The 25,588-nt window shown below is 46.4% G+C and overlaps 1 protein-coding gene across 2 annotated transcripts; it reads left to right on the top strand.

The window, feature by feature from the left end:
* Positions 1–4,744: 4,744 nt before the first annotated feature.
* On the top strand, positions 4,745–25,284 carry Gpr55 (G protein-coupled receptor 55). 2 transcript variants are annotated; one of them, XM_028789603.1, is made up of 2 exons: positions 4,745–4,864; positions 24,218–25,284. In XM_028789603.1, exon 2 carries the CDS (start codon positions 24,226–24,228, stop codon positions 25,180–25,182), a length of 957 nt encoding a protein of 318 aa, XP_028645436.1. In that variant the 5' UTR covers positions 4,745–4,864; positions 24,218–24,225; the 3' UTR covers positions 25,183–25,284. The 2 variants fall into 2 exon arrangements, with proteins under 2 accessions (XP_028645436.1, XP_028645435.1); XM_028789602.1 differs by lacking the exon at positions 4,745–4,864 and adding an exon at positions 7,779–7,826.
* Positions 25,285–25,588: the final 304 nt, after the last annotated feature.

Genomic DNA, 25,588 nt, shown 5'->3' with positions numbered 1-25,588 from the left:
CCTATGGACGGTCTGTTAGATGCCTATGGACGGTCTGTTAGATGTCTATGGACGGTCTGTTAGATGTCTATGGACGGTCTGTTAGATGAGAGGATGCCTAGGCTGGGATGGGGACTGACTAATCCTGGGAAATGGTACTGGAACCAAGACTCATTTTGACAGGCTGCAGTCATCCTGGAGTGTGCTTGTCTATGGGTGGAGTAGGAGAGGGCTGGGATGTTGACCCAGACTGAGGATGACCTGAGCAGTGGAGAACAGGGACCTCACTCACAGTCATGGAGGCCCTCAGAGGCAGAGATGCCACTGTGTTGAGGATAGGGTGAGGAACTAAACTTCAAAGGTGAGGGTAGATGCCATGAAGCCAGTGTGTGAAGGATAGGGGTTTCGTGGACCTAGTTTTCGTGGGTTAGAGTCAGAGCTTTGGCAGCAAGCGGACAAGGTCTGGGCTTTGGCTCATCTTCAACAGTTTGCAGTTGGCACACCCACCATTCTTGTGCAGATTTGTGGGGTGATATGTGAACCTTCAGTACAGGTTCATAATGATCAAGACTCATCCATCACCCCAAACACTGGTTCTTTGTGATAAAGCATTGAGAGATCTCTCTTCCCTGTCTAGAAATACACAGGAGTGTTGAGAATGTAGCTTGGTGATGGAAATGGGCTTTATGTGGAAGATACCAAGGCTTCCATGCCCAGTGTCAGGGGTGGGGATGGGAGGACCAAACACAAACACAGAATGGTGATGGGCTGGGGCAAAGTACCACACATCTTTAAATCACAGAACTTGAGGACAGAGTAGGTAGCAGTAGGATCTCTATGGTTCAAGGCCAGCCTGCCCTATACAGTGAGTTCCAGGCCAGCCAAGGCTGCATAGTAAGACTCTGTCCTTGTCAATGTTCTATTGCTGAGAAGAGACCTTGACCGTGGCAGCTCTTATAAAAGGAAAGCACTTAATTAAGGCTGGCTTAAAGTGCAGAAGATTAGCCCATTATGTGTCAGGAATCATTACTGCATACAGACAGACATGGTGCTGGAGAGATTCCTGAGAGTTCTATATCTGGACCAGCAGGCAGCAGGAAGAGGGTGACACTGGGCTTGGCATGAGGATTTGAAACTCCTAAACTCAACCCCAGTGACACACTTTCTCCACCAAGACCACACCTCCTAATAGTGCCACTCCCTGGTGACCAAGCATTCAAATCTATGAGTCTATGGGGCCATTTCTGTTTAAACCACCATAGACCCTGTCTCAAAAAAACCAAACCAAAACAAAACAAAACTCAACAAACAAACAATACATGTAACCTTTACTCTTTGACCAACCTCTCCCTATCCCTGCTCTTCATCTTCCTCAGCTCTGGGAATGTCCTATTCTCTGCTCCTAGGAAGTAACCCGTGAGTGGAATCATGTGACATTTGTCTTTCTATACCCCTTACCATTGTTTCTCAGCTACCATGGTGATTTCCCGTTTCACTCAGGATGATGTAAATCACAAGGTTCTCTCCTTTCTTTCTTCTCCCATTCTGTGTAAGCGAGTAAGTATGTTTGTTTTCTGTGAGCATGCTCCTGTGCGTACATCCGTATGGAGGTCATAGGTCAGTCTCAGGTGTCTTCTTCAGTCACTCTCCACTCTCTCAGTTTTTGAGACAGAATCGCCCACTAAGCCTAGAGCTCACTGGCTGGGGACTGGACTGGCCCACCAGCAAGCTCCAGGGTCTTTCTCTCTTCTCCCCAGGGCTCTAATAGCAGGTGCACATGGCATGCCTATTTTTTTAATGTGGCTTTTGGGGGCATCTAACTCATGTTCCCCGACTTATATGGCAAGCACTTTATTGAATGAGCCATCTTTCCAGGCTCCCTCCCCTCCCCCTCCCCTCTCCTCTCCTTTCCTCCCCTCCCTGCCCCTCCACTCCCCTCCTCTCCTCTCCTTCCCTGCTCCCCTTCTCTCTGCCACGATCTCATGTTGCCCAGACTGGTCTCAAATTTGTTAGCAGCCAAGGGTGACTTTGACCTCTTAATCTTTCCCCCTCTACTTCCCACATGCTAGGCTTACAGACCTGTACCACCACACTTGACAGGACCCTGTCCTTTGTTAAAGGTCAGTAGAAAACATGTATGTGCCATGTTTTCTTATCTACTCATTAGTTGATGGACACTTAGGTGGATTCCATGTCTACACTGTGACTAGTGCTGCTTTGAACACAGATGCATGTGAGCACATGCCCCCCCTCTTTCTTACACACACACACACACACACACACACACACACACACACACACGCACGCACGCACGCATCTTTGTTTCAGTAACTTCATTTCCTTCAGCTTACAACCTAGCAGAGTGCTTGGTTTCTAAAGGGGCTGTTGTAGGCAACTGAACCTCAGGGTGTGAATTGCCACATCTACAGAGTGGGGCCCGCTCATCAGCCCTGCCTTCTGGGGCTTGGGAAGGGTTTAGTACAGGATGTTGCTGACAGATGCAGTTCTAGAATCTCGGGTACCGTTACCCGAGAAGGTCCAGCCCCAGCTCTGCATCCATTGCATGGATACTGCACATCTATGGCATGTCACTGAGCTCTTCCCCTCAGGCTCCTTCTCTATAGAAGAAGCCACTTGTGTTCCTGTCCTAGATAGTGTGGAGAATTCACTGACTTCCCCGTCCCCCAAAGTCATAGCGTAGTCATATGTCCTAATCCCTAGGACATATAAAGTGGTGGGGCAGCTGTCACCCTCCATGACATCTTTTTAAGCAGTCAAGGTGACTCAATGAAGCTAACTAAGATTAAATGATGTGTTTGAATAGGTCTGTGGGAAGATACTTGATGACATCAGGAAGAGCAGAAGTGAGTACATCTGGGACAGGAAGCAAGGACTGGCATACTGAACCCACATTTGTGGCAGGAAACCTTCCCCATAACCCTGACTGTCTAGCTCTTGGTATTGGAGGATTCCTACCCTCCACCTCAAGATTAAAAAAAGTCAAGATTATGTCAGAGATACCCAAGAAGGAAGTGAATAACTGAGTTCCTATATCTGTGGAAGGTTTGCTAGCATTGTGAGTGTGGGGAGGGTACTTGGTCCCCAGATGGTGGCACTATTTTGGGATGTGAAGCTTAGGTAGAGGAAGTGGTGCCCTGTGACATGTGTGAAGATTGAATGGTGGCCTGGGTTCCTTCTTCTCTCTGCTTTCTGTCCACTGTGAGGTGAAAAGCTTATGCCAGACAGTCCCACTGTCATGATAGTTATTCTGCCTCATGATCCAGAAACATAGAGACAAGTGCTTATGGACTGGGCTATCTGAGAGTAAGCCCAAATCAATCTTCTTTTCACCAAAGATGCCTTTCTTGGTATTTGCTTACAGTAAAGCTAACTAAGATTGAAGACGTTCTCATTGTTAAAGAGCCCAAGGGAATAAAATCTTTGCGAGAACAAAAGTCCAAAGTATTGTAACAGAATTAGTGATTTCCATGCAACAGAGCCAGGGGGAAAATGTGCATACATAGAAGAAGGGTAGGAAGGGATGGAGGGAGAGGAGAAGGCCCACAGTCACCAAAGACAGAACTTTAGAAGCCGAAGCATGGAGGAACATGGCTCTGACGAGCATGTGGACACAGGCTGCTTTAGGCAACAGAAACACAAAGAGAAAGTTTATCTTCTGAAGGGGCTCACTACCTGTTCCATCCTCCATGTCCATAAGAAGTAAAGAAGAATGACTAGGCTAGTTGGGTATGGTGGCACACACTCTTAAGCCCAGCACTCGGGAAGCAGAGGCAGATGGATCTCTGTGAGTTCGAAGTCAGCCTGGTCTAAAGAGCCAGTTCCAGGTCAGCCAGGGCTACACAGAGACTCTGTCTTAAACATAGACAGACAGACAGACGGATGGATGAAAGAAAAACTACAATTAAATTTCCTTTAAAAAATGAGTTGGTGGCTATGACTTGGGGCAATGTTAAGGGGATCAGAGGTGGCATCAGAGATGAGAAAATGTGCCGGATTTAGATAGAGGCGGAGTTACTGGCTCAGCCCAGGATTCTTCTCTTCCACCTCAGGTCAGACCTCCCTCAGCTCTAGTAGAAGCTGAAGAAGATGAAGCCAGCGGTGTTACCTCAAGAGCATTGGTTTATGTACGCAAGATATTTGGAGGCTTCATGCAGTAGGTGGCATGGAGGTACCAAAGGGCCCAGTGGCTTCCCTCCCACTGTGAGGACCTTGTCAACACAAAACACAGTATTTTCTCCTACTCTGAATTCAGCAGCAGGAGAAGCCTTGCTTGACATCTATGTTTTCTAGAACCTTCATTGTGAAGCCCCCCACCCCACCCCGTGGATACTGTGGACTTTCAGCACCAGTACAACCATCAGGTTTGAGAATTAGCTTTGTCTACATCTGCATGCTCAGGGGAATCCAGACATGACCATAGCCAGGAGCAGTAATAGGCAGAACACCAAAAGAAGCCAGGAGCCTGAGAGAATCAGCCACCGTCATGATACAAGAGCAGGCAGGTCTCACACAGATGTCCGAGCACCTAGAACTTCCTCCTTCGAACTCGCAGTCAACTTTCCAGGAAGGGAGAGGAGGGGAGGGGCATTCTAAGCAGCTGCTGTCCCTGCCTTGACATGAAATATCCAACACCTTGCTCTCTGTAAGCTGCCCATGTGACCGCTCTCAAGGAGGCCGGACATCTTCAGCCTCTGTTGGTGGCTAATGTGGCCCACCTAGAAGGCAGGAAAGTGGACTTCCCTTGGAGACTTGGCCAAGACTCCAAGGCTGGGATTCATTGGTGTTCCTAAGCTGTCTGACCACTCATGGGAATCATCTGGGCTTGGGGACAGAAGTGTGACCAAACCTGGGATTTGGAGCAGAGGTGAGACAAGCAGCTACTGTAAAGGGTCCTTAACCCATCTTCTTCCCCTTGCTTCTCCTTCCTCAGTGTATCCTGCCTTCCCTTTGCTGGTGAGCTGCCTCTCAGGGACCCTGTTGCTTTAACCAGGATGATGCTCTTATCAACACCAGCCTTTTCCCTTCCTCAAACACACTCTTTAAAGGAGACAACGGCAGACTTACATATATCCATGAGGACAAGGAGTCTGACTCTTCAGCTGAGTTGTTGGGTGTCGTTTGTCCTCTTACTTCACCTGCTCGTCACTGGTTTTGAGGAAGGCGCTACTGTCTGTCTTGGACAGACTGCATACAAGCCGCAGAGTAGGGAATCAGCAAGTGCTTATTGATCGAATGAACTTCTGACCCCAGGTTGAGGATGAGGAAGTTGGCTAGGAGAAATTACAGAGACTCTTCAAAGGGGTGGGGCCACTCTCTTGGCTTGCTTGGCTTTCTTAGGAATCAAGGTGCTACTGGTGACCCTGTGACCTTCTCTCAGACACCCCATTCCCACTTCCGGTCCCAATTCCTCAGCATGGCTGTTTCTTACTCTGCCTTTCCTTCTGCCCCTGAAGAGCAGTACCTGTATCCAGCCCCCCCCGAGCTGCCCCATCCACTGAGATGATCAGGATTTTAAGAAGAGCTGGAAGAACTCACAAGGTTTCCTTTCAGTGTGTTTGTTCAAGGTGACCTTTGAGCAGCTTCTACTCCTCTCTGACTGGCTTCAAGCCTCTGCCTGTATTGCCTGCAATCCTTAGACCTCAGCTACACAGAGATAACCCACCCCTGTCCTCAGAGACAGCCCCTACTCCTGTCCTCATAGACACCTCTACGCCTGGTCTTTCTTAATGCCAAGCAACCACTGTGTGTGAGAAGACCACTTGAGCTGTTCTTTTTACCTCTGGTCTCTCTCTGATCCCTGCCTCCCTGCCTGACCCTGCTTAGGGTTAACTCCTAACCCTATATATACCCCTTAGGTTAACCTGTAACCTTTAGGTTAAACTCCTGTCAGGGTAAGCCTGTCCCTCAGAGCAGGTGCTGTGCCTTGATGGCTGAAGGGGTGAATGGAGTAGTGTCAGGAGAGGATGTGGTAGTGGAGAAGCTCTTAGTAAGCAGTCAGAAGGGCTTGCTTTCCGCCTGAGAAGGAACTGCTTCCTGGAGCTCTCTTGATGCCTGGTGCACTTGACAAAGTTGAAGGTATGTGCTCTGGTATCGTCTCTTTAGAGCCCCCCTCTGACAGGAGGCAGGGACCCAGCCCAACTGCCAAAGCGTCTGGCTTGCGTCTAGCTTGTTCTTATGGGATCAAGGCTGTGATCCCAGGCTTAGGAAACCCCCAAGAAACTTTTTCATTCATTCTTTTTCAGGTTCCAAAGGGATGTAGGGAGCTAAAGAGAGGGGGCTCTGAACCATGGGCAGGTCTCTGCCTGACTGCTACGGAGATTCCATCTTTCCAGGTTTTATAGAGCACTTGAGGGAGGTGGGACAGTGATAGTTTACATAGCTTTATTCAATGTCTTCCCGTGTGTATTTGACTCATGGCCAAGCATTTAAGCATTTCTTCTTGAAAAAGAATATATGAAGCAGGATGGAACACACCTATAATCTCCTTTGTATGGTGAACCCAAGGGCAGCCTGGGATACAGGAGAACTTGCTCCCCAACCAGTCCCCCATGCACAAAGAAAAAGAAAGTAGCAAAAGTTAAAGGTGCGTGAGCCCCTTTTGAGTAGCCTCAAGACTGTGTGAACCCCTTGCTGGGTTTCCAGACCCATGCTCTGGGTAACATGGTGGGGTGGGTATAGGACCCCTGTGTGTCTTCTGCCTGTCAAGTTTTCAGCAGCCCTGGTCTTATGGCCTGGTCTAGATGCTCTGCCTTGCCCTGTAGCCTGGCTCTGGCTAGGGTGTGGTTGGGAACACCGAAGGTGGTACCCATCACACAGTCTGAGGGTGATCAGAATGAAAGACAGTGGGGGCTGGAATGGCTATCTCATACCTGCCATCGTTGTCACTGAACCCTGAGCTTGAGCTCTGGAGGACCCCTGCTTCCCACAGAAGCCGATGTGTATGCAGGGAGCACCCTTGTACCAGTATGAATCACTCAGACCCACCTTAGGAGTTTCTATTCCTGTAGACACATGAAAGTCACAGCATGCATGATCTATAAAAATAGCCTTGCCTTGATACTCGGGTGGGGGGGGGCTCCTCCTGGCACAAGGGCTGCAGCCAGCTGGCTTTCCTAATTGCCTGGACCGTATGAGGGCTCCTTGCCAAGCATCCTCAGGAACTGGCTAGCTTTCCTTTGAAGAAGGTCCCCAGGGAAACATCTGCTCACCACCTTTGCAGACACCTGTGTGGAGCTGACATAAGCCCAGACTGAATCATGAGGTCTTGCTTGTATTCATGCTGTAAATTTGGAAGTTTTCATTAACCACTGACTAGAGAGGACCCTGTCCTGAACCAAACGTGTTAAATGTGTCCTGGTGACCCTCCTCAAGTCCTCTCTGTTCTTGAGTGATGCTCGTGTGAAAGAAGAAAACTTCTCATCCCGGACACCCTATAGTCCTCATCCTCCACCCTTACATCCCGCCCTGCCCCCACTCTTGACTCTTATTTCTTTGGAAGCTGGGTGAGTGTACATCTAAGGGGACGGAAGAGAGTGGACCCCCTCTGCGAAAATTTGCTGTCCTTGCCCAACATTTTAGTTTTGCTCAGAGGAGTGTTGACCATGCCTAACCCTTTTTTGGGCCCCTGAGGAAGAGCCCCTAAGCCAAACAGGTTAACTTTGGAGCTGCCTGGGAGTCTCTGGCCCCACCCCTGTACCCACCCCCAACCCCCAAGGAAGTTCAGCCCCAAAGAGGGGAAGTGGCTCTGCCTAGAACTTGCAGGTGGCTGAGTCCTGAAGGAGAAATGACACCTCAAAACTTAATCAGCTGCTCTGGATTACCTAAAGGTAACAGTCTCTTGGTCATTTAGAGAAACTGAGGCCAAGTGCCTCTAACCTTACCTTGCTTTCCTGAAGGTCTGGGTTCTGTTCATACCTGTCCAAAATCAGTGGACTTCCTCACGCAGCGGGCCAGCAATGAGTGCTCTCCAAGACAGCAGCAGTCGGCAGCAGGCAAACCTGGTTTGTCCCTGATAATGGGTGACATTTTTCTATGAAGCCTCAACTTCCTCCTGATCTGAGTCAAGGTTGCAGGGTGGGGGAAGCTCCCCGAGGCAGTGAAGGAGCCCTCCCCAGCCATCTTGGCTTGCGTGCCACCAACCTCCACTGGCCCACAGTCCACTCCCCTGAAATCTTGCTGGGAAATCACCAAGTACCAGAGACTACATGTTCTCAAGAGTCCTACCACAACCTTCAGGCAAGAGGCTCCTGACAAACCATGGGTGGGTGGGGGAGCCAAACCCCTGCTGCTTACTAGCCTCGTCATTTGCTTGCCTCAGTTTACCTCTCTTGGGGTTGAGTGGTATTAGTCTCTTTACTGAGCTATTGAGGGCAGTACACGATGGGGCCTGCTTATACCCTGGCGAGCAAGCGGTCAGCTCAGACTGCAAGCCTATAAAGTGATTGTTCTTCAACTCCAGCCAAGCGTCTCCTACAGAGTCTGGAGGAGAAAACATACCAGCATTTAGAGCCCTGAAAATTCTAGATTCTTCCTTGCCAGTAAGGCCAGATCAGAAAATGTCTGCTGGTCTGTCCTGGACTGGGCTTTGTGCTACTCAAAGTGGGGGTGGGATGGGAGCAGGGGTGTGCAAAGTACCACCCATAACCTCAAAAAAGGTTCTTCTCATCTCTAATGTGCTCCCTTAAGGGGTCACTAGTCGCTGCAACAGATCAGCCTGCCTTCCTGCCTGCCTGCCTTTCGTTAGTAAGACCCTCTCAAGGACCAGTTTTTGTGTGGGTTGCTGATATAAAGACAAAGAAGACAGGATTCTCTCATCGTGCTGTCATTACTAGACAGCAGGGTCACCTGCCCTGCTGCCCAGAGATGATTCCTAACAGTCCCACCTGACCCCAGAGGGCAACTCCTGTGGGATGGCTGGATGTGAGTCCCCCTTGCTCCTTCTCTGCCTGCTGACCCTTCCCTCTACTCTTAGCACTTACTCTGAATCTCAGACAGACCTAGAACTTACTATGCTGCCCAGGCTGTCCTTGGACTCCTGGTAATTCTCCTGCTTCAGCTGCTTCCCCAACCCCAAAGTGTTGAGATTACAGGCCTGAGTGCTTGAGTGTGTATGTATATGTTTATGTCTGTCTGTCTGTCTGTCTGTCTCTTTCTCTCTCTCTCTCTCTCTCTCTCTCTCTCTCTCTCTCTCTCTCTCTATCTCTCTCTCTCTCTCTGTGTGTGTGTGTGTGTGTGTGTGTGTGTAGAGGCCAGAGGTCAATGTTGAGTGTCTTCCTTAATAGCTTTCTGCCTTATTTTTTGAGTCAGGGTCTTCCACTGGGTTTGAAGCTCACTGACTTGACTAGACTGGCCAGCAAGCCCCAGGAGGCTTCCTGTCTCTGCCTTTCCAGACCTGGGTTTACAGGGGTCTATCTAGTTTTATGTGGGTGCTGAGGCTCCCACTTGAAATCTCTTGCTTGTAAAGCGAGCATTTTACCTTGTCTCCTCGAACTCTGCTTTGCAGAGGCCCGGCTTAGGCAGTCATCTTTGCTGCTTTTGGTTTGGTGTTTACATTCTAACTTGGGAATCCCAAGAACACCAGGGCTTCAAGCTAGGAAACTGGACAGGCATGCACTGGTCAAAGGAGTGCTTGGACGCCACCAGCTGAATTCCTGAAGCCACACCAGCTGTGCTCTCCCATGATCTAGGGTACTGTCTCGGTCTAGATCCCCTGGAGGTCTAGAGCCGTGGGCAGGGCTGATGAGTTTGCCGCAGTATCGGGGAGGGGACATCCTCTTTGCCTGTAAACATTCCTGTGTGCGTGTGCTGTTCCTTTACCTGTAATGTTTGGGAAACGTGGGCCACTTTACGGAAAGGAGAGCTTGCTGCTGTTGAGCCTTACAGCTCAGATTCTCTGTCTCAGCTGAGGAGATGCGCCTTCCACCTGCCCCAGTGTGGCGGGGTGGGGGTGGGGCACCCTGGGCACAGGGGCTACAGCTATCCAAGTTTATGTTGCTGCATGGTGGAGATGGTGTGAAGAGTGGTGGAGTGTGGTGAGGCTGACTCCAAAGGTCCAGGACTGAGCAAGGTTTTATGAATAGGTAAGAAGAGCTAAAGCCAAGACTCCTGACAGAGCCAGGAGTGAACCAGAACCCGGGGCCAGTGCTTCTCACGTGATGGGTACTCTTTCTCTTTAGTAAGCATCAGAAAACAGCACAATGTCGAGAGAAGATTTCATTTCGGGGCTACAAACAAAAACATCCTGCAACAAGATCATAGTGTGTGTGTGTGTGTGTGTGTGTGTGTGTGCATTTTTCTACAATATTCTGGATAAGCAGCTCTCTTGCTCTTGCTTGCATGCCAGTAATGACAGAGAGATCGCTCACAGTGAGACCTCTTTGCTCTCAGAAGTACTTACAGAGAAATACTCTGGCTCTCCGAAGCACCAGGTGGCCACTCTTTCTATGCACCCTCCCTTTCCCTGCTTCCCTGCACTGTGGAACTTGTCCTGAGCCCGGAGGATGGACTCTCCCCTCTGTGGGTCAGCTCATCCTATCTGCTTCCCTGGCCCTGCAGCCCTTCACCAGCAGCAGCCCCTGCAACCAGGCAGCCTTGGGGCCTAGGGTGATGAAAGCCACGAACGGCTACTGCAGCCTGTTTCTCTTCTAACTGGTGTCAGAGTAGTCTTGGATCACCCTTTTCTTATTTTCCTATATGTAGGAAAGAATACCTAGAAATTCTCACTTGCTGCAACTCCATCTGTGTTTTTGTGTCTCTATTTGATCCTTTCCAATATTTCAGTAACACACTTCCGGATTTTTATCTCTCACTCGGGTTATCTATGCTAGAGTCTTCGAAGTGAGGGAGAATGCGTTCCATGTCAGTTACAGGACTGTGGCTGTGCGGGTTCAGGTTCTCCAATAACTTGTTAGCGGTCCAAGCAGGAGTGTGAACCGCTTTGCTCTTCAGAGCGTCCTGGACTCAGGAGTGGAACAGATGTTGCATGAGACCCTTCTGTCCACAGAGACTCCCTCCTTTCGGGCTTTGGTCTCTGATCTGTGCAGCTAGCGCTCCTGTGAACGCGGCTGGCCAGAGAACTGCCTTCTTTATTTGATTAATGGTATTTTTAGGGTCAATCACCACAGTCACTAACTACAGTTACTTTTCCATTTCTCTTACTTTGCTTTGCATTTTCTGGCACATTCCCAGCATGTATTTCTTCACCATGTTCATTGGAATGTAAATTCAGTGTTTCAGATTTCATTATTTGTCATAGTTATTATCCTCATAGGGTACTCTCTACTCTGGCAATTCTTTTGACTAGAAAAAAAAATATTTTCCCATTTCTTTCTTGCTTAGCAAACCACAAGCCCGATGAGTCAAGCTGAAGCCGTATCATCTCGGCATCCCCCTGCCTCTTCATTTTCTCTGCTTCTTACCCATAAGATATGTTTGGATTTTTAAGTGCATGCTCCTTTTTCATAGAAAACATTGATATTAAACTTTATTGTGTTTGCATTACCCACCCACCCCTCCCCCAAATTGAGACTGATTTTTTTTTTCAATTTCAGTTTCTATCATAAAATTTCTCTTCCTTTTGTCTTTTCAAATGAGATAAGATCATTTAACCTAAATATCAAATTAGGAAACAAAACAAAACAAAAACCCTGGTATCTGCATCTATGCCTTTTAAGAGCTCACCAAACTGAGAGAATTATATATTAGATATCATTACTTCCACCCACTTTATTTATTTGTTTGTTTATTTATTTATTCATTTATTTTGAGACTGAGTCTCAAAGAGCCCAGGTTGGTCTGAATTGAGATTCTCCTGATTCAGCTTTGGAGGTGTTGGGATGACAGATATGAATCCTTCCAACTAGGTATTTAAAAAAAAAAAAAGAAGAAGAAGAAGAAGAAGAAGAAGAAGAAGAAGAAGAAGAAGAAAAGAAGCTTAAAATAGTGAATAAATTTGGAACTTCGTGAGTTTGAGGCCAGCTTGGTCTACACAGTGAGCTCCAGGCCAGCCAGAGTAACATAGTGAGACTCCTGTCTCCCAAAAAGCAAGAAAACAAACAAATGATTCTGTCCGACCTGGGAAGAGGATGCCCCCCAGCTGAGTGCAGGGTAGCTCAAAGCATCTCTTTGTACCTTCACTCCCTTGCCACGCCTCGAGTTCATCCAGACCACACTTTGTTTCAAAAGCTATTTTTATCATTTTCCTTCCGTTCCTGGCATTTGACAAAGTTTTTAAAGTATATTATATTGCTTCCATGTTTTCCTGTATGATTGTGATAAGAATATACATAAAAATAAATAAATAAAAAGACAGTAATTAAAAAACCACCCACCATCCAACTGCTAGAGTATAACACTGTCCGGCATATGGAAATTTTTTTCTAGGGTTTTTTTTTTCTATGTGTGTGGGTTTTTAAAAATCACGCTTGCAATCATTCTGAATGTATAATTTCATAGTTTGTGGGTTTTTATGTAACCTAGTCAGCATAAACATAGCATCAAAAATTTTTCCATTGAGTGAATTTACTGTAGTGAATTTAACCACTGCTTAGTGTTTTAATGTGTGTACTTTTTCATTATTAGAAAAAAAATGCCAAAAGAACACGTTTCTCTACATAATTTTCTCCTTTTACATAGTTTGCTTAAAGTCTACGTGTTACTAAATAGAAAGCTAATATGAGTTTTGTGGCTTATGATTAACAAAATATTCTAGCGTGTGTGCCGTGTATGGGCTTACATATTCATTTGAGTATTGATGAGTCCTTGCTGGCTTCCCGAGAGATAACGTTTTATCTCTCGGTAAATCCTTTTCTGTCATTTGTCTGTTTCTGGAGCATCTTCTCAGAGAGAAAGATATTGCTTATCTAAAATATTTGCTGCACTTTGTTTTATTCAGTATATTATTTTATGTCAACTTTTAAAAAAGAAAATTTCTATTCTACAAAGCTGGGCTGTTTTCTTTTTAAAATTTTTTTTAATTTATTTATTGCACATACATGAGTGTTTGTTTCCGTGTGTGTGTCCACAATGTGTGCCAGGTGTTCACAGCATTCAGAAGAGGGCTTCAGATGCTCTGGGACTGGAGTTACAGGTGAGGAGGGTCTGCCATGTGGGTACTGGAATCCAGCCTGGGTCATTTGGAAGAGCAACAAGTGTTCTTATCCATTGTGGCAACTCTCCAGACCCTTTTTCTTTCTCTCTGTCTCTCTCTCTCTGTGTCTCTCTCTCTCTGTGTCTCTCTCTCTCTGTCTCTCTCTCTGTCTCTCTCTCTCTCTCTCTCTGTCTCTCTCTCTCTCAGTTTTGAGGATTGTACCTTGGCCTTGTCTTTTCAATTATTCTAATAAACAGGCTGTCACATGTTAAATTTTCATCTAGCTTTTTCCTCTGGTTTGATTTTTGTCAAATGCAATTTCTTAATGAGTCTGAGTATCTTCAGCTGCTTGTCATCAGATAAAGGCCTCAGTCAGTTCTTACTGATGGAATCTAATAGTTTCAGTTCACTGACTACGCTTTTATTATTGATTTGGTGGGGGTGGGGGTGGGGGAGATGAGATGGGAGTGGCATCTCATTTTATCTTATTTCTGTCAGATGTCTCGGTACAGTATCTGGGATATCTGAGTGCTTGTGTCTGATTTCAGTAAGAATGCTTTTATTATTTTATCATTAAACACAAAGTTGCTATGGAGTCAGCAAGGTACTTCTTATTCTAAGAAGTGCTTTCTATCCCTTCATTTAAATAACTGTCATGAAATGCTATTTATATTAGCAGATAGCTTCTCATTTTCCCTTAAAATGATGTGATCCACAAGGTTTGTAGATGTTTCCGTGGAAGCTAGTTTATATTTCTGCCACAGATCTGACTTAGCCACAGTGTTTGTAATCATAGCGTACTGAATTCTACCTGGTAGCCTCTCAATTAGGATGGCCACATGTACAATCTGAGCACTAGTTTTTCTCTTTTGTGCTACGCATATCAAGTCTGGTACTTGTGTGAACTTTGCCGGCAGATGCTCATTAAAGATTATCTTGTGTTCTGACATAGTTCATAGCGTCTGGAATCACCAGTTACTTAAAACCCCGAAAAAGGTGACTGCTTGATTCATGAGCAATCTTTGATGGCGCACTGTTTCTTTCATGATTACTAGCTTGATGGATGCTTCTCCATCTTGTTCAGGTTTGGTAACTGGTGTTTCGTGTTGTGAGTCTTCAGTTGTGTGAAGGGTTTGTGTGGCTGTATACGGGGGTGGGGGTGGGGCGGGAGGGAGAGCGCCTCTTGTTACAATTATCTATCTCCTTCCTCTCGGGCTTACTGTCTCCTACTTCTGGATAAACATTTCAGTTTGCTTTCTTGATCACTGCCGAGGATTGCCTTAGAAAATGGTGTGCTGGTCTAGCGCAGTGTCTGCCCCTGCCCCACACCTGGTACACTTCCGGATTCTGGTTCTTCTGTTTTTCATTTTTATTTTTCTCCTAATTTCCTAGAGACTCTTCCCCACCCCAATTCTAAACGCTCAAGTGGGTTACTTAATTCACTTATTAAGTTTTCTTCTCCCTTTTTTCTCTTAAAAAAAAAACATAAATTACAGCATCCAGGGATATATATTTGTCTCCAAATGGTTTGGGCTGCATCCTGCAAGTTGATTAAAAAAAAACAAGTCAAAACCTTCTTGCATTCTTGAAGACATGTCAAGCATTTTGTTTTCTTCTATACTTCTGTATGTGGTCAGAGAACATAGACAACACAATTTCTGCCTAGGGTTTGTTGTTTGTTTGTCTTATTTTCTTTCTTCTCTCTCTCTCTCTCTCTCTCTCTCTCTCTTTTCTTTCTTTTTTCTTTTTTCTCTTTCTTTCTTTTTTAGACAGTGTCTCACTATGTATGGCTGGCTTGAAACTCTATGTAGACCAGCTGGCCTCAACCTTAGAAATCTTCCTGCCTCTACATCCTAAATACCAGGATTAAAGGCATATACCGCCATGCCCTGACTACCTTGTGTTTTTGACGGGTGTTTTATTCTTTCTAGATAGATAATTCATTTTGACAAATGTCTCTTTGATGTAAAAGGATAAAAATAGGTTACTTATTTCCTTAAAACAAGACTCAAGAACTGTTGAGTAATATCAACCATAGTTTGTTTAATTCTGTTCCAATGTGTGTTTTTCTGCTTGATTTGCTTGAATCTGCTGAAGTCTCTGATACTACTCACCTTGGTTAGCAGATCTCTAAATTCTGTCTCTGTATTCTTCTGTACTGTGCTGTCCCTGCACGAGACTTCGGTGCTGGCCTTCATGGCTTTATCTTCCTTCTCTTCTTTATTTTTTGTGTTGCTGGAGCACCTAGGACCCGTGCATACCAGGCCAGTGCTTTACCACTGAGCTGCACTCCTAGCCTCTATTTTCCCTTTATTAGTAGAAAAGAACCCTTTCCCCTTTCTGTTTATTACATTTTTATTAGCATGTATTTGTGGTGCAAGTAGGTTTCATTATTGCCAGCAGCACACACAAGTAGAGTATCTTGTAGTTCCATCATACACCCCCATCAACTCCCCTGCCGTACCCTCTGCTCCCTCAGAAGACAACCTTCTTCCTGAGGCTCAGTGCTGGTTCTGCCGTTGGCTATCAGAACTTGCTTCTGTTTCTGTTTTCTCTGTTATCGTGAGATTGTCACACTGAAGACTGTCAGTTGTGCGTCCTTGATAAGAGCAGAGTTCGTTATTTCTGGGTTTTGTTGTTTGTTCCTGTTGTTGTTTGTTTGTTTTATAGGATTTCACTATGAAGCTCTGGCTGGCTTAGAACTATGAAGCCCTGGCTGGCTTAGAACTCAACGCCTGCCTCTGCCTCCCACGTCAAAAGGGTGCTTCACTACACCCGGCTTGAATAATAATTTTTTTAACTGAACTGAGAATTTGGGGATATTTCATATTTACTATCATTTCTGTGCTTAGTTCCTTTTCCAGTTATAGTTACTCTGTGTTGCATAGTCTGATGATTTTGTTCCTTCATCGTCTTCGGTGATTTTGAAGATAGATGTTCTGTTCTAGCCACGGAATTTATCAAATACCAATCATACATGATAGTGGGTTTCACTATGATGACATTCTTGTACACGCTTGTGTATTTTGACCATACTCTTCCCCATTACCTCACAGAGTCTGCTCGTCCCCTTCCTCTCCTCAACTAGTCTCCCTTCTGCTCTCACAGATGCTCATTTTTAATACTCACCGGTTATTTTAAGATTCTTTGGAAAAAAAAAAAAAAGAAAGAAAACCCTACATTTGGCCTAGCGAGATGGCTCAGCGAGTAAAGGTACTTGCAGGCAAGCCTGACAACCTGCCGTCCCAGGGACCCACATGTGGAAGGAGAGAACCCAGCTGTATAAGTTGCCCTCTAACCTCCATAGACTTGCTGTGGCACATGTACACACACATACACACACACACATGCACACACACACACACACACACGGACACGGACATGGACACACACAGATGCATACAGAGTAAATGTAATAATAGAAACTAAAATCTCACACTTAAATTTCTGTAATTAGCGAAAATAATAATAAAAAGAACACATTTTAAGTTCTAGTATTCTGTAGTTTTAATGGTGGCTGTAGCCGGGCGGTGGTGGCGCACGCCTTTAATCCCAGCACTTGGGAGGCAGAGGCAGGCGGATTTCTGAGTTCGAGGCTAGCCTGGTCTACAGAGTGAGTTCCAGGACAGCCCAGGCTATACAGAGAAACCCTGTCTCGAAAAAATCAACAACAACAAAAAATGGTGGCTGTGGCCCACAATGGCTGGCCCTATGTTTGATGAAGCTCTGCACGAGGGGAGCTTGAAGGCAGAGGACATGAAAAAAACAAAACCAAAAACCAAAAACCAAAAGAGGAAATGCTTTCGGCTCTGGCATCATACCACACCCTAGAAATATGCACAATTAATACACATTAATCACACAATTAATGCACATTAATCACAAATTTAATTTAATTTATAAAGATCGAGGTTAAATAGATTAAAACAGAGGCATGGACCTCCTTGTGGAATATTAACAAATAACTGCTTCATCCTGGGTGCTGTCTGTCAGTCTCTGTCCACAGCTCTTACAACCTAAACCCGTTCTTCCTTCCTTGTCGATTTGCATACATTATACAGCTGCCCTTATCTTGGGCTTGTGTTCCAAGACCCCCGGCAGAGATGCCTGAAACTATAACTGTGGCTGGAACTGAACCTTACAAGCACATAGTTTTCTGCTCTTGCTCCCTCCCTCCCTCCCTCCCTCCCTCCCTCCCTCCTTCCCTTCTTCTCTCCGTCCCTCCCTTCCACCCCAGTGCTGGGGACACCACCAGAGCCTCTTGTGTACCGGTGCTCTGCCACTGAGCAATACTCCAGCCTTTTTTGTAAGATCATCTCTTACTGCCATGATTTCTTGGCCCTACCATGTTCATTCCAAAGGCCCTTCTATAGTTTCTGCTGCCCAAGCTGGGTTCCAAGGAGTCCCACCTGATATTCACTCTAAATTCTCTTGTGAACTATCGGAAGCATGAAACTTGGAAGCAGTATTTGGAGGAGGGGACATAACTTGAGAGAGGCCTTCTGTGCTCTTCACTCCCAAGTGACAATCTGGCTGGTTAAGAGAGTCTTCTTTCCAATGTTCTTCCTCAGATCTCTGCTGGTGTTAAGTGTTTCCAAAGAGGTGCGCAGGGAACATGGGTTGGTTTATTAATGCGTGTCTGTGGCACTGAAGGCTATCTGCAATATAAATAGATCAATGTATAAATAATTAACAAGATAAAATAAAGATATCAGCAGAACACCTGGGCGTGGCTCTCTGTTAAGGTTTGGCATGGATACTGGCTTCTAGCTTCTCAGTTTATTTTGTTTTCTGTCTGTCTAAGTTAGTGTCATTTCTTAGGGCTCACCCAGTTGCCGGAAGCAAATGACCCAGAGCCCCCTCCAGCCCCTCAGCTCTAACACAGGCTCTGGTTGTTTGGCCCTGGACCTTTCCCCCTTTTAATTCTTCCTTCTCTCTGGTAGGAGGGTGAGCTTCTCTTCCATTCAAATTCTTCTAGAAGAAAGGGGGCCCAGCAATCCCAGCTTGAAGACAGGTGGCCCACCACTGGGTGGTGCTGCCATGATGGAAGCCAGGGCAATCTCACTGCTATACTTGGGATGCTAGCCAGTGCTTCATATCTGGGCAGCATCAGGACCACTCTGCTGGTGCTGCTGTCTGCTCTGATCACATTTCCAGGACACCTGTTTCCCAGAGCCCTAGTGACAAGATGTACAGCCTAGCAGTCCCCTGAGGTCCACTACGATATCCTCCCAGGCCTACTCCCAGCCAGCAGATATGAGAACACCAGGCTTTTCCCGTTCTTCTTTTAAGAATTTATCTTAGTTAGGGTTTCTATTGCTGTGAAGTGTCACTATGATCACAGCAATTCTTATAAAAAGAGGACATTTAATTTGGGCTGGCTTACAATTCAGAGGTTCAGTCCATTATCATCGCACTGGGAAGCATGGTGGCACACAGGCAGACACGGTGCTGGAAAAGTAGCTGAGAGTTCTACATCCAGACTGGCAGGTAACAGGGAGAGTGACACTGGGCCTGGCTTGGGATTCTGAAACCTCAAAGCTCATCTTCAGTGACACACTTCCTCCAGCAAGGCCACACCTACTCTAACAAGGCCACACCTCCCTTTGAGCCTATGGGGGCCATTTTCATTCAAACCACTGCAGGATTTCTCCTACAGGAGGCTGGGTTCAGGGAAGCCCCATGACCGTGGCCATGATTCTCTCAAAGCTGACTGTGGATGGGAAGCTCTTCTCACCTACTTTTTTCCTCTCTTTCTCAAGGGCAGCCATATGAGGGTTTGAACGCCCACCCTCTTACTGCTTTGCTCCTCAGCTTCTTGGATGTCTAGCTATGTCTTAGCAACTGCTTCTGACTTGAAGGAACTCGGTGCCCTACAGTATTATCTGTAGATCGTTGCAGACTTGGATTGGCTGGAACAGAAGGTGCCTAGTTCTGCCTTAGGTTGAGTCTGGACTGGTCTTTATTATAAGTAGTTTTGTCTTTTCTAAGGATGCCTGTTTCTTCTCTTTCCCAGAGTACAGCTATGCCTTCTTATCTCATTCCTCTGATGACCCAGATTTAAAAAAAAAAAAGATTTGTTTTTATTTTATGTGTATGAGAGCTTGCTGCTTGTGCATATACACCACAGGCCAGAAGAAGGTGTCACATCCCCAGGGAAGTTATAGACCATTGTGACTCTCCATGTGGGTGCTAAAAAGTGAACTCTGGTCCTCTGTAAGAGTAGCGAGTGCTATTAACCACTGAGCCATCACTTCAGTTCCCCTCTGAAGACGATTCCCCTTGACCCTCAGAGAGAATTGAGAATATTAATATTTCAGACCTCTAATAAGTCTACCATTAGCTGGAAGAAACTTTTTCAATTTCTGATTGCTTTATGCCTGTCTGTAGAGTGCATCTGCTGGCTTCAAAGATCACTTTCTGAGAAGGCTCTATTTGATGTCTTTCAGGAATTTAAACGGAACCTTTAAGGTAGTTCTGCTGAGGATGCCAACAGCTGAGTCCTGTCTGTTTCTCTCTCTGTGTCTCTCTGTCTCTCTGTCTCTCTGTCTGTCTCTTTCTGTGTGTCTCTCTCTGTCTGTGTTTGTGTGTGTGTGTAGACTTATCCCAGGGGCTTGGATCATCACTTTTGACCAGACCAATTTTTTCTTGCTGTCTGTTGTTTCTCTCTTCCTTCCCTCCCTCCTTCCCTTCTGTCTTAGTTAGGGTTTTATTGTTGTGAAGAGACACCTTGACTATGTAACTCTTATGAAGGAAAACATTTAATTGAGACTGGCTCACAGTTCATTATCATCATGGTGGGAAGCACGGCAGCTTGCAGGCAGATAAGGTGTTGGAGAAGGAGCTGAGAGTTCTACATCTGGATCCACAGGCAACAGGAAGAGAGAGTGAACCTCTAGGCCTGGCTTGAGCTTCTGAAACCTCAAAGCCCATCCCCAATAAGGCAAAGGCAACCCCTAGTGACATACTTCCTACAACAAGGTCACACCTACTCCAAAAAGGCCACACCTCCTGATAATGTCATTTCCTGCGGGCCTGTGGGGGCCATTTTGATTCAAACCACCACAGCTTTCAATCTTCTTTTCCTTTTGCTGGTGGTCTCACTGTGCTATACAATTCAGTCTTGAACTCCTGAGCTCAAGTGGTCCTCCTGCCTCTACTCCCAAGTGCTGAGATTATAAGTGTATCCTACCATAGCCAGCTCATGCACAAGTGTTTGTGTGTGTGTGCATGCATACATGCTGATAAACATATGTGTAGGCCCTAGGTCAGTGTCAGGTGTCTTTTCTCAAATTTTCTCTACCTTTATGTTTTGAGACAACGTCTTTGACTGAAACAGAAGCTCATGGCTACAGATTGTCTGGCCAATGAGTTTCAGAGATCCAGCTGGGGTTACAGGCACATATCACTATTTTGGACTTTTTTGGTAGGTTCTGAGGATCTGAACCTTGCTTGTGTGGCAGCCAAATACCAAAGTTTATCTTGTGGCTTCCAAGTCACACTAGTTATTTCTGAGATTGGCCTGGGGCGCTCTGCATATTGTGTCAGGAGGAAGCAGCCTGTCATTTTGCGTTTCATTTGTTGCCTGCAGCTGGTCTCTTCCGCCATCCTACCCTTAGCAGAGTTACATGGGAGACCTGAGTTTGAGACCATTGCCAGAGGTTCCTCAGCACAACCCACAGGGGTCTTGTCTTAGTTGAGGTTACTATTGCCGTGATGAAACACCATAACCAAAAACAACTTGAGGAAGAAAGGATTTATTTCAGTCACACTTCCATATAATGTGCTGTTCATCGTTGAAGTTGTGAGTTCCTGTCCTGACTTCCGCTGATGATGAACAGCAATATGCAAGTATTAGGTCCTGGAAGCAGGAGTTGATACAGACGCCATGGAGGTGCTGCTTACTGGCTTGCTTATCTTGCTTTCTTATAGAACCCAGGACCATCAGCCCAGGGATTGCACCACCCACAATAGGCTGGACCTTTCCCCATCACTCACTAATTAAGAAACTGCCCTACAGCTGGATCTTATGGAGGCATTTTCTCAATTGAGGGTCCCTCCTCTTAGATGAATTTAGCTTGTATCAAGTTGACATAAAACTAGCCAGCACAGGTCTAAAGTACTTGTCATGGGAGAGGTGCTTTCCTGTGTCTCTGTGACATGAGCCTAAGAAAAGCTCACACATAGGAAAGCACAGACTCGTAGGGAGCCATCTGGATCACGTGGTGTACCTTAAGTGTTTAACAGATAACACTCAATAAAGGGTCTGTCTATAAATATGTCTATTGTATAGTTTTTCCCCCTTTTAAATAGGAGTCACTAAGTGTTTGGGAATGGTATTCCACTTAGGATCTTTAAAATACCTAAAAGTGGGGCAGCAGTCAATGGGTGAAGTGGGTGCAAACATGAGGATCTGGGTTCAAATCCCAGGCACATAAAAGTTAGGCACTGTAGCGTATGCATGTAGCCCTACAGGGCAGTGAGCTCCAGGTTCAGTGAGAGAGATTCTGTCTCAGAAAACAAACAAAGGGGCAAAATGGTGGAGCATGACAAAGAAGGACTCTGATACCAACCGACCTCTGTTTCCACACATGCGCACACCTCTGCCACTCCCCACTCAAAAATATCCAAGTCTTTTCTTCTCACATGCTCCCTAGGAAGCTGTAAGCAATGAGAAACAGCTAAGGAATGGGAATTCTCTTGGCAGTGGTGACATAGCAAAGAAATAAGCCACAAGACGTGGGATATGGAGTTCGTTGTTACCCAGGAAGATACTTGGAAGCCTAAATGTTTGTTACTAAGCTTCTGGTCAAATGAGTGGTGTTCCATCCACACAATGAATTCAGGGAGGCTACTAGAGACAACTGAGTTATGTATACTCCTGAGGAACAATTGCTAAGAAGCATTGTTCACTGAAAAAGTAAGGGGCAGAACTATAGGTATAGTTTTTTTTTTTAATTTCAAAGATACCATAGTTATGTATATGTTATACAAACATGATTATAACTAGAAACTCCTGGAGAAAATCTGCAAGCAGCTGTCCTCCATCGTTAGCTCTGGAAAGTACAACTGAGGCCCTAGGGTACAGAGGCGACATGTGCTTTTGTACTCTTTGGATATTTTATTGAATGCCTAAATTGCTTTTTTAGGTTAAAAAATATCCAGTATAATAGCGTAAGCTAAAAGCAACACCCTGACCACTGGTACAAGGTTTTGTCTGGTGACAAGCTATGTTGACACCCCTTCTCTGCATATTGGAGTTTCTCTCTTGGAGCGTGAAGGAGGGACAAAAAGAGAGATGGAGGAGGCCTTGGCTGTACCTGTTCCCTGGGTGCCTAGTGTTGCAGTGGTTAGAGAAGGGGCCAGGTGGAAACCGCCTCTCAATGAAGGGTCCTGTGTGCTGATGAAAACCTCCGCCCAATGTCTAGGGCCTGGTGCATTAGCAGCTTGTCCTTGTTTGAGGGAAGTAGAAGAAAGAAGAGAGAGAGAGAGAGAAAGAGAGAGAGAGAGAGGAAGAAGGAGGAGGAGGAGGAAGAAGAGGAGGAGGAGAGGAGGGGGAGGAGGAGGAGCAGGAGGAGAAGGAGGAGGAGGAGAGGAGGGGGAGGAGAAGGAGCAGGAGGAGAAGGAGGAGGAGGGAAAGGCTGGCATTAGGTCCTAATTCATCATTTTTCTAGAAGTCTAGCTCTGGAGTCTGAAGGCATGGACTGATTATCTTTTTAGTCCGTTCCAGGCACCCCTTCCTTTATACTGAACCCCACAATGACAATCTTACCCTTCTAAAGTGGCCAGACTCATTAGCCAGACCTGCTCAGAGCCTGCCCAAGGCCCTGCTCCTGGGAAGGCACACCTCGAGCCCTGGCCCTCGTGTCCTTGTCCTCTAAAGGCCTTTCTTTATCCTAGACAGACCTCAGTCTCCCACTTCATCCCCTCTGGGAAGGTCCCTTCTTCCATGAAGACTCATTTTCTGCCTGAATTTCTCTCCTCAAGGGCAGCAGAGGCTGTAGCTTTTCCAAACTTCATCTCAAGCCACCCAGAAATAGCCCAGGCATGGATCTGATTGCTTTTAGTTGCCATGGACAGGCCACACACCCTCCCTTGACCCAGTAGACAAATCAGTTCCTGTGTCCAGGGCAGAATGTGATGTGCTGGTCAGGATCATCCCTGAAGTCAGGGGCGTTGTCAACTGCTTAAAATATCAACATCAAAAAAAGTGGGTGAAGGAGCTAGAGGGTCCCATGCTTAAAGAGGAACTGGAGCCTCCAAACAGCACTTGAAACCCAGATCTGGCTGCACCCCAATACTTTCCCTTTCCTTCCTTTCCCTCTTCTTCTCTCCTACTCTTCCTCCCCTCCTGCCCCTCTCTTCTGTTTGTGTTGCTGGAGACCCAACCAGAGGTATTGCATGTGCTAGGCGGGTGCTCCATCCCTGAGCTGGGTCCCCAGGCCTCTTTCTACTTTTTCTAACATTTGAGTCAGGGCCTTTCTAGGTTATCAAAACTAGTCTTCCACTTGTGATCCTCTTGCCTTTCAGTCCCCTGCCAGTTTCTGGGTGACAGGTTCACACCACAGACACACACCTCCAGGCCTGGCAGTTTTCAATGGTGTGAAATTCTGTCTTCGCTTAAACCAGCATGATTCAGAGTTTGTGTTGTTATTCCTTTCCATAAAAGCTCTGATTTTAGAAAAGGAGAGAGGTTCATGCACGGAAAGTCCAATTTTCGTAGGGGTGTGTGTGTGTGTGCACGCGTGTGTGCTGGTCAAAGGTTGAAGGCAGGTGTCTCCCTCAATCACCTTCGGTTTATATACTGAGGTGGGATCTCTCTCTTGAATTTAGCTACTCTAGTTTACCAGCTTGTTACAGGGATCTCTGTCTCCCCCTCCTCCTGTGCAGCAGTATTATGAGCGGACCACTATGCCCATCCAGAATGCATGTGGGTTCTGGAGGTCTAAGCTCCAGTCCTTGTACTTGCATGGCCTCATCCCCAGGCCATCTTCCAAGCCCCTCGTTCTCTGTTCACTGCTTGCAATACACTAAGCATGGATTGTTAAGTGTTCCTCATTCTCTGCCAAGTTGTTGTTCATCAGCTCAAGGGAGTGAGAGGAACTCTCTCATCTACTGTTGCTGTTGCAGGCAAGAACATGAGCCGGCCAGAGAGCGACAACTGCTCGTTCAATTCCGTGGATAAGCTGACCAGTACCTTGCAGCTGGCAGTCCACATCCCCACCTTCCTCCTTGGCCTGGTCCTCAACCTACTGGCCATTCGAGGCTTTAGTGCCTTCCTGAAGAAGAGGCAACTGGAATACATCGCCACTTCTATCTACATGATCAACTTGGCTGTCTTCGACTTATTGCTTGTGCTCTCCCTCCCATTCAAGATGGTCCTGCCACAAGTGGAGTCCCCCTCGCTGGCCTTCTGCACTCTGGTGGAGTGCCTCTACTTCATCAGCATGTACGGGAGTGTCTTCACCATCTGCTTCATCAGCCTGGACAGGTTCCTGGCTCTCCAGTACCCCATCCTGGCCAGCCACCTCCGGTCCCCCAGGAAGATCTTTGGGATCTGCTGCATCATCTGGATGCTGGTGTGGATTGGAAGCATCCCCATCTATACTTTCCACAGGGAAGTGGAGAAATACAAGTGCTTCCACAACATGTCTGACGGTACCTGGAGTGCCAGGGTCTTCTTCCCCCTGGAGATCTTTGGCTTCCTCCTTCCCATGGGCATCATGGGCTTCTGCTCATACAGGAGCATTCACATTCTACTGCACTGTCCAGACAGCCCGAAGAACAGGATCCGACCGAGAGCCTGCATCTGGACCATTGCTACCAATCTTATCGTCTTTGTGGTCTCCTTTCTCCCAGTGCACTTGGGTTTCTTCCTGCAGTATCTGGTGAGGAACCGCTTTATCTTGGATTGCAGAGTGAAGCAAGGCATCAGCTTGTTCCTGCAGCTGTCTCTGTGTTTCTCCAACATCAACTGCTGCCTTGATGTTTTCTGCTACTACTTTGTCATCAAAGAATTTCGCATGAGCATCAAGGCCCACCGGCCTTTCACAGTCCAGCTGGTCCAACAGGATGCCACGGTCTCCAGGGGTTAAGGGAAGGTACCCCCTTCAAGGGAAGGAAATCGCAGTCCCACATTCTCATAAACACCATCCTGGACTTGCCTTTTGACACTCACTGGGCACCATCTTTGTTCTCTATACTCCTACGACCTTTTCACATCACCTGGACGGGGTGACAGATGTCACGCGTTTTTGAATTTGCTAAAGAACCGGGTGAAGTCTTCATTTCTAAGTCTAAAATGTATGAAGCAGAAGAACCAAAAACCAAAATGTAGCTTGAAAAGTCTGTTTCTTAGCTTTCCTGTCTTTCCATTCTGTTGGAGAGTCTAAAAGGAAAAGAAAGGACTGGGAATCTAGACTGTTTTCGTGGAGATTCAGGGCTAGGGAAGAAATATGCCTTCAAGATGGAGCAAGCTTGTACTTTTTTTTTTCTAGTCTC

The sequence above is a fragment of the Grammomys surdaster genome, unplaced genomic scaffold (assembly GCF_004785775.1).
Source record: "Grammomys surdaster isolate TR1022 unplaced genomic scaffold, NIH_TR_1.0 125846, whole genome shotgun sequence".
Taxonomy (NCBI): domain Eukaryota; kingdom Metazoa; phylum Chordata; class Mammalia; order Rodentia; family Muridae; genus Grammomys; species Grammomys surdaster.
Note: the sequence above shows the minus strand (reverse complement) of the source record. Positions and strands in the feature narration are given on the sequence as shown.